General features: G+C 37.3%; 2 protein-coding genes across 2 annotated transcripts; one reads left to right on the top strand and one right to left on the bottom strand.

The window, feature by feature from the left end:
* Positions 1 to 6,908: 6,908 nt before the first annotated feature.
* LOC145167239 (mitochondrial import receptor subunit TOM20-like) lies at positions 6,909 to 9,255 on the bottom strand. Its single transcript, XM_079086371.1, has 6 exons — positions 9,001 to 9,255; positions 8,815 to 8,893; positions 8,528 to 8,697; positions 8,389 to 8,436; positions 8,065 to 8,163; positions 6,909 to 7,243 (listed from the first exon to the last, which is right to left on the bottom strand). Exons 1-6 carry the CDS (start codon positions 9,094 to 9,096, stop codon positions 7,118 to 7,120), a joined length of 618 nt encoding a protein of 205 aa, XP_078942497.1. The 5' UTR covers positions 9,097 to 9,255; the 3' UTR covers positions 6,909 to 7,117.
* A 526-nt stretch (positions 9,256 to 9,781) lies between these two features.
* LOC145164630 (uncharacterized) lies at positions 9,782 to 10,477 on the top strand. The gene has a single exon (XM_079083337.1). It carries the CDS (start codon positions 9,782 to 9,784, stop codon positions 10,475 to 10,477), a length of 696 nt encoding a protein of 231 aa, XP_078939463.1.
* The last annotated feature ends 9,184 nt before the right edge of the window (positions 10,478 to 19,661 follow it).

The raw sequence follows: 19,661 nt of genomic DNA, 5'->3' as shown, positions 1-19,661 counted from the left end.
ATATATGGAGAAGTACGACGCTTATATAGTTATATTTATCATTTTCTTCACCATATCATTATTTATTTTTTTACATTTTATTTACAGTTTTCATGTAGTGGCCCATGTGAGTCATCCGATGAAATTTCCCCAATTTATTCATTATGGGCAACGATTTATTGGACTTTACATGGCTAATTATGTGGTGGAAAGATCAACTGGGTAACTTTATTTTAGACCAAAAACCAATTATAATTCAAGGTTTTTAACTTTTTTTTTTTGAAAATTACTAAGTAAATGATTTTGATTGCCAGATGGGCTCTTACTCATCCATTGTGTGTAGAACAAACCGAGAAGCTGAAGGATGAGCAGATGAAGCCTAATTTTTTGGTTATGGTTCCTTGGTATTCGGGGTATATAAATTATATATTTGTGTATTTAAAATTGAAATGACATGTATGTATATATTTTATAATTTATATATATCTATGTATGTAGCAGAACATCAGCTGATTTATTCAAGTGTTCCTCCACGAACCTATAATCACTCCTCCATTGCTTCTATACAACTAAGTATTCCCCTCCCTCATCTTTTACTTTCTTCATGATTTGTAAACACTTTTATACTTTTTGATTTACAAGTTTTTAACTTTATTTCAGGGATCGATCAAGAACAGCCTCAAAGATGAAACCATGGCAAGGCTACACCCGTGTTGCATTTTTTAACTTTATCAAAGATGATTTACAAGTTTTTAACTCTATTTCAAGGATTTACGTACAAATTTTAAACATTATTTTATGCATTCAATATGTTCTTGCTATATATAAACATTAAATCTTTGTTGTTTTTTTCAAGTTTTTTGCAGATATACAAGTGTTGCATTCTTCATTTCAATTGTTAGTTGTACTACTAATGATGGAAGCTGCTAATAAAGGAAATTGAAGAAGCCGCATAAAATAGATTTTTTATATGAAACACATAGTAGATTAGATGAATGCAAATTTATATATTGTAAGAAATAGAATTGTATGACATTAAATTTTATGCAATGGATTGTATTTTTTGTATATGACATTTTATTTCTATTATGAGACATTAAATGCAAATTTAATTTCAAAACTAATAAATATATAAATATATATTTTTTAAACATTTAAATTTACGATACGCAAAAATGTGTGTCATCTTCATTTATGACATGGCTTTTCTTGACAGGGGTTTTAATGATACGCATTGCGTGTCATAAATGTGCGTCGTCTATAGACGACGTGCAAAAGCGTGTCGTTTCTCGTTATGACAGGGCCTTCCTTGACACGCATTTGCGCGTCGTCTGAGCGTTTTACGACACGCATTGCGCGTCGTAAAAGACTGTTTTTCTAGTAGTGTCTTCCGCCTCATTTCCTGTTCCTTTTTGGTTGTGGGCTTAGGGCAGATACACACAATCGATTGTTTGTTTACTCTGGGTTTTATATAACTTGTATCCATTTAGTACTCATAGAAAGGAATTGTAGAGTCATTTTTACGTATCTTTCATCATATCAGGAAATATAGGATTTTCTGGAGGAACAGACGAACTTTTCTAAAAGAACTTTCAACTTACTATACATCACTAAATACTTATGAACTCACCAGCTTAAATGTTGATCTACGCTTTCAAAATAACTTGTATTCTCAAGTAATTAGTAGACAGGTACGCGCGCTGGGATTCAGAAGATGGAGCATAGTAGCTTAATGTCTTGTTTTGTTATTTACTTTTGTAGTCTATCTTATGTGAACCACATACTTTGTAAACACTTTCTTTCTAATGAAATGGTTGTTTGTTACTTTGATTTCTATGATACATGTCTTGTGATACTAAACATGACGTCCTCCGCCCCCGAACGTTTCCGTCATTCCGATTTGGGGGTGTGACATTCTTTTTTTTTCTTGCTTCTCTATGACAACCCGAAATTTCTATCTTATAAGCCAAGCAAATCAATCAAAGTTAGACTTGTTTCTGTTACCTTTTAGCCTTGCTAAGGGTTATTCTATGAGTTGTTAAGCCTTGTACACTTAGGATTCGATGCGTTGAAGTGTGAGTAATGGATCTATGGATTGAATTCAAGCCAAGAACATCAACAAAGGATGTTCACGGCCATAAACTAGGTTCACGGCCGTGAACCCTAGTTTGGCCGTGAACCCCTCATTACTTCGATAGATTTCCTTCATTTTTCTTCATTTCTCACATCTTTCATCCAAGAACACTCAAACTCTCTCAAGTATCATAAAGGGAATCCATCCTTTCTCTTCAACAACGTAAGTGATTTATCCCTTTTACTAGTTAATCTTCTTGATCATATGAATCCTATGAATCACATCCTTGAATTCATCACTTTTCCTTCAAGATCTTCAAGTCTTCATCTTTTCACCAAGAACACACACACTTGTTCTTGGGCCGTAAACACCTTCAATACTTCCATTAAGTAAGTATCCTTTCCATATACTTGTTATCCATTAGGAGCTCTTGAATCCCCATGAAACAAACACCTTTTAAGCATCATCTTCAAGAGTTCACGGCCGTGAACCCTTCATGTGGGCGTGAACCCTTCAAGTGATCTTGTTAGGGCCGTAAACCCTTCTTAGACCAAGCTTTGGCCGTAAACACTTAAGCATTCTTGGCCGTGAACACTCCTTGGCCGTGAACACATCCTTGTGTGGTCGTGAACTCCTTTCATACAATCATATGTGATTGTAACACTTCATTTCAAGTGTTTCCTAGTCCTAAGGTTGTTCCCTTACATGATTAGTTGTTATATACACGAACTGTATGCCTATATATGTGATTATGTGTCTAATAGGATCTAATTGTGCTTCGGGACTTCATTTGTGATCTCAAGCATCCTATATCTATCTTTCATTCGAATCACTCACTACAAGTGAGTTCATACCCCTAACTTATCTTTTAATGATTTTAAATACTTTTATGGGGGGGGGGGGGAATACAAGTAGAAAACAATATAGTTTTATAATCAATCACATGTGATTTATAACTATCAAAACAAGAGATTCCTTGTACTTCAAACTGTGTTACCAAACAAATTGTTTCAAATCCTTTTATAAACTGACATTAAGTCATCAATAATCATTCAAATGGTTAAAATTCTTTTTATATGGTAAACTCTTTAAATATATTACAAAACTCTTTTAAACTTATATATTGTCAAAATCATGTCTATATAGATATAGTTATATAAACAAGGTTTAAAGGGCGTAGGACTGATAATTCGCTTTATTTCATTTTCCTTGTTTGGATGTGGACTTAGGGTAACGGTTGTTTGTCTGAATGTCGTTTGAATCTTAGTTATATATTATGTATATGTATATAGATATAAAAGTACTTTCAATCAGTTCAATACCTTTGGGTAGCAAAGGTGTACAAACATGATCAGTCATTCAATTATAGAGCTTACTAGTAAACTATAATAGGTATAGTTTAGGAGGTTACTACTTACTATTTCTATAACAATGAAACTTACATGAATCAGTACTTACATGAGTTAGTTCATACATGAGTCAGTTCAAACATACAATAACTAGAACAGGAAGAAACATACAATAACTATAACAGAAAGGAACATACAATAACCAGAACAGAAAGGAACATACAATAACAATAACAGAAAGGAACATACATCCTTTTCCAGGAACATACATCCTTTTCCAAGAAGAAGATAACATTAATGTGAAACCACTACTTCACGGCATAGCAATATACTTGTTAGGTCGCGTTTTGTAACTAGAGTCTCCTGGAGGGAGAGCGGGCATTGTGTGTATAGATCTATACGGGACTGACAATCCCGCATCCCGACTGTTCGCTACAGTTTGGCCGGCAGGCCAAGGGGTGACAAATGTCACATCAGTTTCGACGCCAGCAAGTCGTCGTGTTAAACACTCGTCAATCAGTATGGTTATAACCTCATCACATTTTAACCTTAATTAAACAAATTGGTTTTAAGGTAGTTAGTGCTTCAGTAGTTACTTATTACAACATTACTGTACACTGTCATTTTCCCATTACATTCATATAGTGATCTTCTGACATAAAAGGTAATGTAAACTATTTTCTGGTAATGATAGTCATATACTTGGGAAAACACTCACTTTTACAAAAGAACAAACATACAGAACAGTCGGGAATTGTTAGAAGACTACTCTCCATTTTAGTAGAAAATATAGGATTTTCTAGGAAGTATACAAACTTTACATCAAATATTTACAAACTTTACATCAAACACTTACAAACATTTTCTTCAAACTTGTACAAACATTTGACACTAAAATACTTATGAACTCACCAACTTAAATGCTGATCTACTCTTTCAAAATAACTCGTATTCTCAGGTCACCAGTAGACAGGTACACTGGACCAGGTTTTGAGAAGGAGCGTGTTCAAGATTCGTCTTTTTATTTTGATATATATATTTTTGGTGTCTTACAAATACATTCAGAACACACTTGTATTAAATTATATTATTAATGCAATGGATGATGTTGTTGTTTGTTTTACTATTGTGCATTGTTATGATACTGTACATGACGTCCTCCGCCCCCGAATGTTTCCGCCATTCTGGTTTGGGGTTGTGACATTCTCCTCCAAGTAGGACGGTAGGATGGTGACTTCAAATTCTTTCCATCTTGGACTAGAAGATGACACTTTCCAAGAGTTATTATACTTGAACGCCTTTCCTATTTCCTCACGATACAAATATAAAACCTCTTAAAGAATTTCCTCGTCACTTTGAGCGCTTCTCCTTTGGGTTTTTAGGTTGTTGCATAACCCGTTCATATTCGAAACACATTTTGAGATTTCTCGCCATTTTGAATTTAGTTGGTGTTTAGTACGGTAGTCATCACCAACACCCAATTCCTTGCAAAACCTTTCAGTAATGTGTAGCCATAAATGGTTAATCGATTGTGCATTTCCTAGCTATAAATCCTCCGAAAGGTCAACCCAAGATTGTGTCAACTTTAACTTTTCTGTCGGAGTCCACCCTTTAGGCTTTGCCTTTGTTTTATTTTTCACCGGTTCTTTCCATTGAAGTGTGGAGGGGGTGAGGGGGTTGATTTTCCTGTACGGTTTCGTCATCCGAGTCATCGAGGTTTTGGGTTTCAAGGTGGTAAGGTTGGTTTAGGCTTTAGGTTTGAGGGTGGTAGGGTAGGGTTTGACTTTGGGGTTGATTTGGTGTAGGCCTGGCAATTCTAGACACGACCCGTGGCACAACACGAAATAAACAGGTTTGGGTTGAGCTTTTCAACCCGGCAACCCTTTTATTAAACAGATCATATATGGATTTCTCAAAAAATATACGGGTTGACTCGCCAACCCGTTTAGAATTTTAATAAAAAAAAGTATATATTTAAAATATATTAAGTATTATACACTATATATAGTTTATACTTTATATTAGGATAGGATACCCGATACCATTGGCCATTTGACATTTGGCATTTGCCCTAAATAATCCCAGTATCTCACAAACAAAATCGAATAAGCCCTCTGTCATTCTCCCCTCTGTGATGAACGACATAAAGAACTCACGAAGAATGGCGACATGAATGACTGAATCATTATCGAACGACGTTGACACCTGAACGTGAACGACGAACGCACAACGTAGTAGGCAATCGATTTGCTACGATCCAAACTACGAACACACGAACCCAAATCTGACCCACAAATCCAAATCTGACCCACGAACCCGCCAACCTGTGAACCCGTATAAATAAGTGGGTTGACGGGTCATATATGAGTTTATGTTCCAAACCCGCCAACTCGTGACCCGTATAGTTAAATGGGTCGTGTTCGGGTTGGTATATTTTGACACGCTAACCCACAACCCGCCAACCCAAACACGACACGATTTCCAAACCTAATTTTATGAAAGTTGATAGGGACAAAGTTGGTGAACATTTTGAGTTTAACATTTGGCACATGCACAGTGTAGTATTGTTGAACATTTTCGTATTGAAATTGTAGAAGGAATTGAATGGAGGCATCAAGTTGGGGACGGTAAACCGAAAGCAATGGATCGAAAGAGAAAATGTTTCTAATTGACGTGGTTGAACTAGATTGACGAGATTTTTTCTACCGAATTTTGGGGTTGGGTTGTGAGAACCCATTTTTTTGTTAGAATGGATGAAATAGAGAGAAAAAGATAGAAAATAGTGTGATTTTTATTGTGGAATAGAAGTAATATTTATAGGATTGTAAATTGGTAAAATAAATTAAAAAATTTTAGGTTATGATCATTGACAGCTTCATTTTTTTCTTACCGTTGCAATTCAAAAAAAAGAAAAGAAAAGAAAATACATTTAATTGCAATTCAAAAAAAAGAAAAGAAAAGAAAATACATTTAATTGGCAATAGCCAATTAGAAGGAAAAAAAAAAGAAAAGAAAAAAAAATACATTTAATTGGCAATAGCCAATTAGAAGGAGAAAGGGAGACACACACCAACCGCCACCGCACCCAGATGTGATGTTCCTAGTTACAGTTCCGGCCACCGCCTTGTACTATTCAACACACACCTTCCGGCCTAATGCTAGTTACGCACACCTTGTATTGAGGCAAATTTTGATGCATGTTTTAGGGGAAATTAGTCACCTTATATTGAGGCACACACCAATTTTTTGATTACATACATACTTACATTTCATATAGATTTTCCATTTTCGTTTTCTCCCTTTAAAGAAAGGAAAATGGAAGGAAGCAATGATAATCTGCTCACGTACGATTACGGGTATAATTGTAAATTTCTTTTTCTTCCCTTTTCCATAATAGAACAAGGAATCGAGGTCTTTCTATGTATCCCAAATCGATTCATGCTTCTCTTTCTGTTTTTACTTTTTATACACTTTTTTATCTTTTGAGTTACAATAATGCTACAATATCACCAAATCAAAAAATAATATCATGTCAAAAAAAGTATAATTACAAATCCAAATCAATTCGAGTTACACGAAATCAAAATCATAATTTATCAAAAACCCCTAAAAGGAAAATACATTAACATAATTAATCAAAAGCAAAATATGAAAGTCAAAAAAAGTCAATACATAACAAAAAAAACAAGAAATTAGATCGCGTGGTAAAACTTTATCATCGAGGAGGTGGTGGAGGTACATTTGCTTTAGCAAATCCAACCCAAGCCACAATAGTAACCGCAAGAATAACCCATCCAAATATATCATATTTCAAATCATTGCTTTTTTGTGCATTCGGACCCTGTAATTTTCACTGCTATAATTAGGTAGATTTTTTTTTTAATATAATAGATTTTTCAAACTGCAATACTTTAATACAAATGTTATACTTACGTTTATTTACACATAATGGCAACATACTTGCACTCTTTTATTCATAATACCAACATTATAGCAATGAATTTACAATTCTTTACTCATAATAGCAATATACTTATATTTCATTACTCCTAATAATAATATACTTATATTTCTTTACAGATAAAAACAATATGTAACAAATAATAACAATATGTAACAAATAAACTACAATGCAGGTATTGTTAGCAAGATGTAAGCACGTTAACAATAGTGCTGATTACCAAAAAAAAAAAAAAAAAAAACCTATATATTGGGGATATTTTTTTTCAGATTAAACCTCAAGTTTTATTTTTGTAAAAAGCCGTTACATTTTTTCATATTTTCCGATTCTTCCCTTACATTTTTCCATTTTTTCAATTTGGTCCTTACATTTTTCCATTTTTTTGAAATGACCCTCACAATTTTCCATTTTTCGGAGTAAACCTCAACTTTATTTTTTTTTCCAAAAAACACCCTTACATTTTTGTGTAAAACCGGAAGATTACCATTAAGCCCTGCTAAAAGGGCGAAATCGGAAAAAGAAAAAAAAGTAAGGGATTTTTTAGAAAAAAAAATTTGAGGTTTAATCAGGAAAAAAACCTAATATATAGGAAGTTTTACGTAATTAACCCCAAATAATATTATAAGTAAAAAATAAATTACATTGCTATTATCAATAAAGAATGTGTTTTGAATGTAAATGAGAGAAAGAAGAGAATATACCCTAACACTTGAAGAACTTGAAGGGCCTCCTCCAGACCCTAATGCCATGGCTTGTTGACTAAGACTTTGAGTATGAAGCTCTGAGTGTAATTCAGGAGCCTAGAATTAAAGTACTCAGTCATCTATTATATACACATACAAGACTAAAAGTTCTTGCTTTTTTTAATTGCACAAATTCAACATAGCTTCATCACTGTTGAATTGTTGATAGTGTAACATGTAACATGTCTCATGATGATTTTAGGGTTTGCAAAGTGATCACTGGTGTAAAAATGTGAAATTTTGACCTAGAGGAGATAGTGGAGAAACATGAACAGGACATACCTTTGTAGCTACTTCAAATGATTTGAGGTAAAGTTCATTCCCTGGATCCTGAAATGGAAATACATTTCATAAGAAATTTACGTTCATTGGAGATTTACAGATAAAAGTCATCACAAGATGATATCTTTATGAGGATTACCTCATCAACAGCCTTCTGAAAGTAAGTATAAGCTGAATCAAAATAGCTTTTCGCTTCATCTTTATCAGGAGTAAGAAAAGCATAAGAAGTTTGTGCATTGCCCATATACCACAACGCATCATGTTTCCTTGGATCAATCGATAATGCTTCATCCAATTTCGATATAGCATCTACATGACCAAATCAAACAAATCAGTAAACGCCTTAAAACCCCCTGACGCAATTTCTTTAACATAATCAAGTTGAAAGCAACAAATCAACACATTCAATTTTAAAATTTAGGTTACCTTTAATCATGACTTTTGATTCCTGAACACTCTGGAAGGTCGACAATTCAAGCAACGACCCTCCCCATCTGGTCAGATTCTGTGCGAATCAAGAAGAAAACCAAATCAACAACTCATGAACGATAACGATATCATGGATGATGGATGTATACAATTTAAAAATGAGAAACTAAGTGAAACCCTAACCTCTGTATCGAGAGGATTTTTTGCATAAGTAACTTCGGCACTCCGGCGAGCATGCTCAAAAAAGAGAAGCCGATCGAAGTCGTTTTGCGATTCCATATCTCGGCGGTGGATTTCACCGCTTTCCGCTGGATTTGGGGTTATTTACACGGTGTCTCCGCCTTCGATGAATAAAAACACGCAGTGGGGAGTTGGTTACATGGCGATTGGATAACCACTTATACTTGCGGTGGATTTGCACGCGCGATGTTGTGTTTTTGTGTTTTGAGATCACGCTCTGAGGCGCGAGTCAATTTGTTTCTCCTAGTCTTCAAGTTAAGCACAATTCAAGTGACACGTTGTAATGCCTTGAGATTGACACGTTGATAAACGGTAAAAGGTTTTAGTAATTTCAAATTTGAATAATTTGATTTTGAGAAAAGATAAATGTTTTAAAATAATCAAATATCTTTATATTTATATTTCTTTTTTTGAAAACATCGGAATTAGGCTTGAGGGAGTGACCGCGGTTTAGAGCTGTGGTTTTGCCACCTCAGTCGTGCACACCGCCCCCTGACCGCGGTCTACTGCGGTTTAGGCCGCAGTGTGGCAATTTATAGTCATGCAATGTAATTGGTTGATGGGGAAAAGGACCGTGGTCAAAACTTCGAATATTTAATTTTTTTTTCTTTCCCTTTTTCTTTCTTTCCTATAAATTATACTACCCACTTCATTATTTTTCAAACAAAAATCATCATTCTCTCTTAAAATTAATAGAAAAAAAAATTCACTCTTCTCTCTCAAAATGTCATCTTCTTCATCTTCTGAAGAATTTCAAGTTATTTTTGATGCCGCTGTTGCGTGTGCTCAAATGGCGGAACAAACATATGATGTTTTATGCAATAACGCAGCAGAAAGTTCTCAACGGAAAACACATATATATATTTTCAAAAATCGTGAAGAAGCCAACCAACGCTTGGTACAAGACTATTTTCAAGAGAATGCCACTTATCAAGGGTACTATTTTCGTAGGCGCTTCAGAATGTTCAAATGTTTATACGAACGTATAGTTGAAGATGTAACGAGGGAGTGCAGTTTTTTTCAACGACGCCACGATGCTAGAGGTACACGCGGTTTCACTCCCTTACAAAAATGCACGGTCGCACTTCGTCAGTTAGCATATGGAATTACGCCTGATGCGTTAGACGAGAGTTTTAGGATGTTTGCTAGGACCACACGAGACAGTCTCCACTATTTCTGCAAAACTGTGATTCAGTTTTATGGTCCAAAATATTTACGTAAGCCACGTAATGACATCTTACAATTGCAAGTTCATCATGCTAGTGTGCATGGGTTTCGTGGAATGCTAGGAAGTTTAGATTGTCTCCATTGGGCATGGGAAAATTGCCCTACGTCATATCATGGGCAATTTACCCGAGGTGATTATGGTCACCCAACGGTCATACTTGAAGTAGTTGCATCACAGGATCTGTGGATTTGACATGCTTTTTTTGGTTCTCCTGGTTCGATTAACGACATCAACGTTCTTAATCGTTCACCTATATTTAACAACATATATGATGGATCTGCACCAGATTCTTCTTTTGAAGTGTGTGGAACGCCATATAAGTATGGTTATTATCTGGTCGATGAAATCTATCCTGAGTATGCTGTGTTTGTTAAATCGTTTACGTGTCCACATGGTTCTAGACGAAAAAAAATTCAATAGAGCTCAAGAAAGAGCTAAGAAGGATGTTGAGCATGCTTTTGGAGCTCTAAAGAAACGTTGGTTCATATTGAAAAAACCAGCAATTAATTTTGGCGAGGAAAAACTTCAAGAAATCATGTATACATGTCTCATATTATATAACATGATTATTGAAGACGAAGGAAGAACGATATGTGCATGTGACGAGGAAGAAACCATACCAGAGACACAACAAATAGAAATTGGTGGCGAAGAGTATATGAACAGGAAAGCAGAGATATGTTGCACTCAAACATTTCACAATCTTCGTACGGACTTGGTGGAACACATTTACGGGATTCAACACATTAACCTTAATTTGGATCCACCGGATGACTCGGAAGACGAGTTCTCGGAGAACGACTTTATGTAGTATGCTTTAGTTATTTTATTTGTGTTTTTTTAAGTTTCTAGGATTATTTTAATGTCATGTGTTTTTTTTTTCATAATGCAATGTAATGTTTTTTTAATTTTCAATGTAATGTTTTTTTAATTTTCAAGTAATGAAAAATTATGTTTTTTTATTAAAAAAGAAGTTTTATTAAATTAAAATAGTTAAAAAAAAAATAAAATAAAAGTGTGGCACCACTCCCTTGGTGTGGCAAGAAACCACACTTGTGTGGTAAAAAGTGACGTGACGCATATATGGCGGTGAAGGGAGTGCGGTTTCGGTGGCACCACTCCACCCAGCCTTATATTAAATAAAAGTTGCCGCCAATCAAACACAAAGCAATGCAAGAAAACAATTACGAAATGTTAAAAGGGGAGCAAATCCATTCAACCCAATTACAAACACTAAAATGAATTCTATGCTTTACCCAACTGAAAACCAAAGTGGTAATGATGTCCACCAGCTTCGCAGAAGAGATTCTCAAATTTTTGAAAATCAAATCATTCCTTGCTTTCTAGATACACCAAAGAAAACCATAAACAATAACCAGCAAGAGATCACGTTTCTTTGGACATCACCCACAATCCGCTGCGAAACCCACCAGCTCACAAATTGTCACAAAATTTTGGGCAGGAATGTTACATCATTGGAAAATCCACTTCAAGGCCTCCTTAGCGAATTTACAACCCACTAGAAATTGATTCAAATCATCCAGACCAGAAGAACAAAAATGACAATTCATATAGGCAAAAGAAATTACCCTGTGAGAAAGAGCAAGCGCCGAAGGGATCCGATCCATATAGGCATGCCAAACAAAACCAATAACTTTAAGAGGAGCCACATGATCCCAAACGGTTGGATTGTCCTCTTAGAGTTAATGAGATACTTGAAATTACAAACATAGAAATTACCATTAGAAGAGAGTTTGTATCCACCCCAACAGTTAAAATCACTTGCGAAAGAGCATCAGAAAGGGCATTTAACTCCATAGACTCCATAGGATTACTAGGAGTTTTTTTTCCACACCCAATTGAAGTTTCGGTTGGATCTAATCCTATCAGAGATGAAGCATGATTTTTTTTCTATCAAGATTAAAGATACTCGGAAAGCGATCAACAAAAGTCATGTGTCCGAACCAATCTTCGATCGACATATTAGCTCCAACGGGAACAAATAAATATTTGAAGGGAAAAAAAGCAACATCGCATCCCAAAATACGCGCACATCCGTTTACTTCCCCTGTTGAAACTCCAATCCCATAAACTTGAGATTTGCCAAAATTTACTTTAAGGCCCGCACAAGCATGGTAACATCTTAAGATTCTTTCCAAGTTGTCAAAATTTGAACTTAACCATTCTCCAATGAACACAACATCGTCTGCGTAAAAAAGATGTGATATAGAAGGACCACGGTTAGGAATTCAAACACCACAAAACAAATATTTTTGGCAAGCAGATTTCATGGCGACATTGAGCCCTTCCATTGCAATAATAAAAAGAAATGGCGAGAGCGGGTTGCCTTGACACACACTCTTGAAGATGTGGAATTCCTTAGTCGTCGAACCGTTGATAAGAACTGAAGCCCTGGAAGACGAGAGACAACCTTTAATTCAAAAATGCCATTTCTCACCAAATCCCACTTGTGCCATCACCAAATCAAGATAATTCCAATTTATGGAATCAAACGCTTTATCGAAATCGACTTTGAGAATGAACATTTTTTGTTTCGCCTTCTTTGACCAATTACATACTTCAATGTAGGCAGATTGCATCTCTCCGATGATTGAACTAATAACCCGTTTTGAACGGGAAGCAAGAGATTTTGCGATAATTTTGTAGACACGCCCAATGAGGCTGATAGGACGAAATTCATTAATAGATAGAGGATCTTTAGTTTTGGGAAGAAGATTAATAAAAGAGGAGTTGTTTCCCCTAGATAGACAACCAAAATTTTCACAATGCTTAACGAATCTCATAATTTCGTCTTGCATCAAAGGCCAATAATGCTTAATAAACTTGAAGGAAAAGCCATCGAGTCTTGGAGCTTTTTCACCTCCGCAATTCCAAATCGCCTCTTTAATTTCATTAAGATCAAAAGGAGCCTCCAAAAAATTCTTATCCCCTTCTAAAAGCTGCAAGAAATTAGGATTGATGAGAGCGGGACGATCCTTCATGGTTTCTTGGAATTTGTCCCTAAAAAATTTCCAACTCTCATGTTTAATGGATTCCACATCAGTAATCCAATTTCCGTCCACCATAAGGCCATGAATATTACATCTCTTGTTTTTAATTTTGAGGGAGTTACGAAAATAACTGGAGTTTTTGTCTCCATCTCTCAGCCACTTTTTTTCGATTAGATAAACAAAAATGTTATAATTAGGAGATTTAACATCTTGTTCCCGAGTTTTAGTAGTAAAATCAAAGAAAGAAAAAGAGAGTAAGACGAGAAAAGAAAGTGAAAGAAATTTTATATTTTATGCTCTATAGTTGGAGAAAAGTGAGAAAAAAATAAACATTTTATTTCTTTCTCATTAAATCATTCTAAATTTGAATAGAAGTTTAGAGGAAAAGTTTTTCTTCAAAATCAAAATATGTAGTTATGGTAAATAATATCCTTCTTTATCTAATCATAGTTATCTGAGAAAAGGTTTGACCATAGTCATTGAAATGAGTGTGATTAAAGCCTTTAATAACAAGTCTTGTTAAATGTGTATAAATCTCCATGTATGTATTTTTCCTAAAAGAATTACTTACTCCTTCTAGCATTGCTATAGGGAGGAAGATTAATCAAGCTCATACTTGATTATTAGACATAGATTACATCTCAATGTTCACGAGTCTATGTCATTAATCAGGTTTTGTTGAGAGAAAAACTTGAGACACACTTGAACAAACGTTAGAACAAGTATAGTTGCGGAATAGTTTATCTCAGAGGATCTAAAAGCTCAACAATAATAATAGGTTAACGAGTTAGATAGTTAGAGAGTTAGTTGCGGAAATGTAAGGAAATATAAATGACAGCAGATGATATATCAAGTATACACATAAGTTGATTCATAACATGGAATGCATTCAGACCAAGTTAGTAAGTGAGATCGAACTTAGTGATTAAGTCACAAATGACTTGCTCCGAAGAGTAATAGTATTTAGTAAGGTTCTAGTGAATTTTGAGAGTAAGGAGAGATTTAAGGTGCGTAATCAGATAGAGATGAGAGATATATTTGATAGCATAGAAGTTGCGATGGATTGTAGAAAAGATGAAAGATATATATGATCAGAAAGATTGAGCTCTATAAATAGAGACTCAGGAGTTACATGGATCAAATCTCTAAGAGTAGCCATGCAAGGCATACTGGACAATAGAGAGTATTACAATAAAAGTAAAGTAATCTAGTAAGTAAGAGTGACTGCGGTTGATGATGACTTCGGGTGTGGTTGCTGAAGGAGATCTGACTGCGGATTCTTGAGGGCTGCGGTAGCTGAAGTTCAAGAGGGTCACTTTTATGTTTCAACAATTTCCCCCTAAGTGACCTCTTTAACTTCTTCTTCAGTTATCAAGTTTTAGGAACTTGATCGGAATCCACCAAAACTTTCTGATATTTTCGAACCATGTGATCCTTCTTAAAATTTTGAACTTGACTTCGGCAGTCGTGTGTTTTGATCTTTCAACTGCGGTTCGACATATTTCAAGTTGCTTCCTTGTAAGACGATTCATGGCAGTCATAGGAATGAAGTATTTTATTTTATCGACTTTCCTTTTGAAAATGACTCCGAGCTCAGGGAAGTTTGTTGCACCTAGGGATCTTTCTTGATAACCTTCGGTAGGCATCGGTGCAGGATCAAGTGGTGGTAGATCGAACTTTTTAGAAATTGTGGGGTAGATGTCTGCATCAATCTTTGCAAAGTTACAGACAGTTTCCCTCAGAAATGTGCTCGCCCTTTCAAGTGCTATCTTCATCTTCGGATACTTCTCGCTTTTGTTTTTGAACACCTTTGCTATCAGGAAGACTTGTTCTGGATTCATACATGGGAAGTCAGCTTGGGTGCGGACATAGTCCTGATTCCTTCTTGTAAGCGTGTACTGAATGAAGTCAACTTTCATGAATTTCTGGGGCTTAAAGCTCTTGACTGCGGATGGTCTATCATTAGACCGGATTTTCTCTATGGAAGAAGCATGTTTGGCATAGAAACGGTTAAGTCTTTCGAATTCCATAGGCAGTCTCTTGTGATCAGGTAGGCTACGGTCAAACTGCTCAAATACAGTGAAGTATTTAGCATTTGGGGAGATTGGAACATCCCAGTAGCCATCAGAAGGGGGTTCAGCGTAGGTAAGGTAAGGTTTGTAGTCATCATCCAGCAGTCTTCGGTGGGGATTGATCCAGGAATTGATTAAGGATTCATCCATAGTGATGTCGAATCCGTTCTCTCTCCAGATGAGTTCAGCAAACTTGGCTGCTTTCCAATCTGCTTTCTTCTGTTTCATAGTGGGAGAGTCGTCGGAGTGTTCGGATGACATATTGGATGCAAGATTCTTGAAGTGGGGAGGAGTCTCCGGTCGCTCAGAAGAGCTTTCTTGAATGATTTTGTGTTGCGGTGGAGACTGATGAGGTGGTGTTTGATGCGGTGGTGATTGATGCAGTGGTGTTTGATGCGGTGGTGTTTGATGAGGTGATGGTTGCGGTGAGGGAATTTTTTTAGTTATGATAGGGGGCTCCTTTGGGGAGAGACGCTGTTTGAGTGATGCTCTTCATCACTTCCCCCTCTTGAGGAATGCAACACCGGAGCATCCTCAAGCCATTGTTTGAGACCATCAACTTTGGCACATACCTCCTGGAATTGAGATTTAAGAACATCAGCCAGTTGCTGATTGTTTGGGATGGCAGTGTTGAAGAGTAGTCGATGAATCTCCTTTGTCAGTTGAAGAATCTCCGGGCCATGAAAATTTGACGATAAAGAGCGTTGAAGTCTGTTGATTGTGGATTGAAGGACTGAGATGGTGGACTCATAAGCAGTGTGAGTCTCTGCTATCAGCTTTTGGGAGTGAGTAGATTGGTCCGCAATGGCTGCTTGTAAGTCTGCCTTGATTGTGGATACCTCAGAGATGAGGCGCTCCGCAGAAGCCATGAATTGTTTGTGATCAGCTTGGCGACTTGTATCCACAGATCGGATTCCCATTTCAACTTTCAGGGAAATGCGCTCAGCAGCCAGTCTTTCACGGGTTTCCAATCTTTCAATTCGTTCAATTAAGGACTGCGGTCCTGGAGTGTCTTCAGGTTGCGGTTCAGTGGATTTGACCGCAGCTAGGATCTGTGCTACTTTGGCTTGTAGACTCAGAAACTCTTTTCTGGACATAGCCATCTTCTTTTTCTTCTTCTTCTCTTTGGGCTTGGAGGTTGAGTGGTGAGAGCCACCAGATTCTTCTTCTTCATCAAACATCATCAAATCATCATCAGAAGGGTTAGGTTGGTTTACCTCATTGAGATCGACATCGTTGAATCTGAAGGTAGGAGCAGAGCTAACTTCGATTGCGGTTCCCTCTTCTTGAGAATCTCGAACAGTTGGAGTTGGAGTTGGAGGGAGCTTAGATGTACCTTCACCACCATGAGTGGACTGAGCCTTGCGGATCGTCTCTGCCATTTCGGTCATCCACTCTTGTACTTTGAGAATGGTGGCTACGGTATTAGCATTGTTGATTGCGTCCGCCCAGTACTTGGCTACAGATTGAATCTCCTGTTGTTTCTGTTGAAGTTGCTTGATTTGATGATCCTTCCTTGCTTGAAATGCCCTACGGAAAGTGGCATATTTCTTGACATCAGATTCAGATACCGGAGTGTAATGTAACCATGAGTCATTCGACTCATCACCGTCAAATCCTTGGAAACGCACCGAGGTGTCCCTCGGGTCCACGGATCCTTGCACATTGATGCTCACCGTGCCTAAACCACCTGTAAAGGATGTAAGCAGAGTAGGATTTCCTGAGCTTCCTCGGTCTCCTTGACCAGTGGTCAAGTCTGGCCTCGGCTCAGTTCTGGCAAAGGCAGAAGAATCGCCTTGCGGTTGGGCAGGTGTTTGCAGTGTTTGGGTGACAGACAAAAGTATGGAGTTCAACTCCTCAGGGGAAAAGAAGTGTAGACGGGAAGCCCTGGAGACCTTAGGGCAAGAACTAGCTCCATCCCCCTGGGAGTGAGCTGGGGGTGAGTCTCCACGTTGAGATGAAACAGACTCACTTTCTGTGTCTGAGTGGAATTCGATTGTGGTATTGAATGGGTTTGCGGCCACCCCAAGGACAACCGGAGCCTTTTGATAGGCTTCAGTCTCAGTCCGGTCACGCATTTGGTCTGTGGGATTGGTTTTTCTTTTCTTAAGGATGGAGATGGGTTGTGCATCCTCATCAGAATCACTCACAGAGGGAGAGTGAGGTTGATGTTCGGATGATTCGTCATCTGAGGGCACAGTTTGTATGATCTTTCTTTTCTTTGAGGGTTCAGCTTGTTTGGGAGTATCTTTCTTCTTTGGAGTTCTTTGTTTCTTGGAGACGTTGCGGGGGCCTTGATGGGCTGAGACTAACTTCTTTCGTCTTTGTGACAGATTGGAAAGAGTGGTGGAGGATGGGACTGCGGTACTACCAGGAGTGGTGAGTGCGGTTGTGGCTTGTAGAGGCGGGGTAGAAAGGTATAGGCTAATACCTTCCGTAGCCTCGATATGGTCTGTGACTTCAGGGGTTTCAAGACCAAGGGAAGATAGGATGTGGACTGGTAGTCGTCTGATGGGTCCAAAAATAGATTGATCAGTAAAGAGATTGTACCTTTTCAGATCTTTGGTGATGAAGAGATTGGTGTCGTTGCCCATGCTAAGTCCTGCATCAGCATGAAGATCTGAGATGCAAAGAGACCAGAACCTAGCAAAAGTGAGTTCGGTAGGGTTTTCTCGTGGACTCTCTTTAGGAATGTACTGCAAGAAGTCATCCCATAGTATTTGACCGTAGCTAACGTCGTGGCCAGTAAAAATACTCCACACCAGCTCCAATAGCTTGAGACCTATATTATCAATGCCTCCGGTTCGGCCTGACAGAATGTGGATGACAAAGTGGCAAACGAATTGCCACACCGCAGGCAGCTGATTTTTCTTGAACTGGCCTATTCCTTTGATTTTCTTCTGGTAACCCATCTGGTATAGAGCAGAGAGAATGTCCGCCATGCTTGGAGTAAAAACCTTGGTGGAAGGATGAACAAGCAGATTGATGGCATTGAGGAATTTTTCTTTGTTCAGGATGACCAAAGAATCATTCACCAGATTGAGATGCATCTCTTGTAAATTCTCGAGGGGTCGATATTCAGAAAAGGCACATTTGAATAGAGTTGAAAGAGGAACCACATATGTGAATGAATCGAAGGGGCCAAACAGAGGGTGATTGTTCAGGAACTTGATCATTAGCTTGATCGGAGCATTGTAGGAGGAATGCTCTTCAAACACAACCCTAAAATTGCTAGAAGCAATTGTTGGCATTTGGTTCCTTGTTGCAGAGTCTGAACCAGTAGGGTTTGCAGAGGCAGAAGCCTTGGAGTGTTTCTTCGAAATGTTGGATTTCACCATTATTGAGGAGTTGAAGAAAGTTGCAGAAACAGAGTGCAAGAAAAATGGAGAAGTTCGATATTCAGAAAGAGTAAACCTTTCTTGGGGAAGAAGAAGGGGTTTTATAGCGGTGGAAAGGGAACGATAACTGATTTTTACCCTAGGTGAAATTAGATAAGGTAACAAACGTTTGGGTGTTTTCTTTGATTAGGAGATGAAATCTCAGCCATAGATTAATAAAAGGGTTTAATCTATTTTTTTGATTTTCCAAAAAGGGTTGGCATTTAATGAAGTGTCAGTCAAAAAATGTCACGTCTGAAGAACGTGTGGTGATGGTGGGTTTAATCCATTGTGTAAAGGGGAAGGTGTAACGGATTGGACGTGTTGGGGGTATTGGAAGGGACAGCTTAAAAGGATTTGTTTATGGAAAAACGTTCTTTTTGTCATCATACCTAAAATAGGTTTGACACAAGGTTTATTCAAAAAGGGAAATGGGACATTTACACAAAGAATGTTTTTTTTTTATTAAAATGGTTTTCTTATTTAATGAAGGATCATTAAATAGCACACCATGAATCAAGAATTAATGAAGCAGTTAAGAAAACAATCAATGTGGTTGCGAATTGAGATTTCATTGCGGACGGAAAATTCGTCATTGCGGATGGACGGTTTGTCATTGAGGATGGATGGTTGAATGACTGCAGTAGAAGAACTGAGGAGAACACTTGAACAAAAATTAGTAACAACAAACAATAAGGACCATTGAGAGATAAGTATGATATATGGTTGCGGTACGTAGACTGCGGTACACAGGATATACTAAAACCATCTATCATACGTAACCTCAGTTAGGACCGCAAAGGAGACCAAGGATGGTCTGCGGTACCTATCAATTCAAGAAGAATTGTGGGTCCGGATTCATCATTCCTAACATTTGTAAGAAACTGTTGAGTTTTGTAGAGTCAAGTGCCTTTGT

The sequence above is a fragment of the Lactuca virosa genome, chromosome 3, assembly GCF_052849685.1.
Source record: "Lactuca virosa cultivar CGN04683 chromosome 3, Lactuca_virosa_CGN04683_v6, whole genome shotgun sequence".
Taxonomy (NCBI): domain Eukaryota; kingdom Viridiplantae; phylum Streptophyta; class Magnoliopsida; order Asterales; family Asteraceae; genus Lactuca; species Lactuca virosa.
This window is presented reverse-complemented; position numbering and strand designations above follow the sequence as displayed.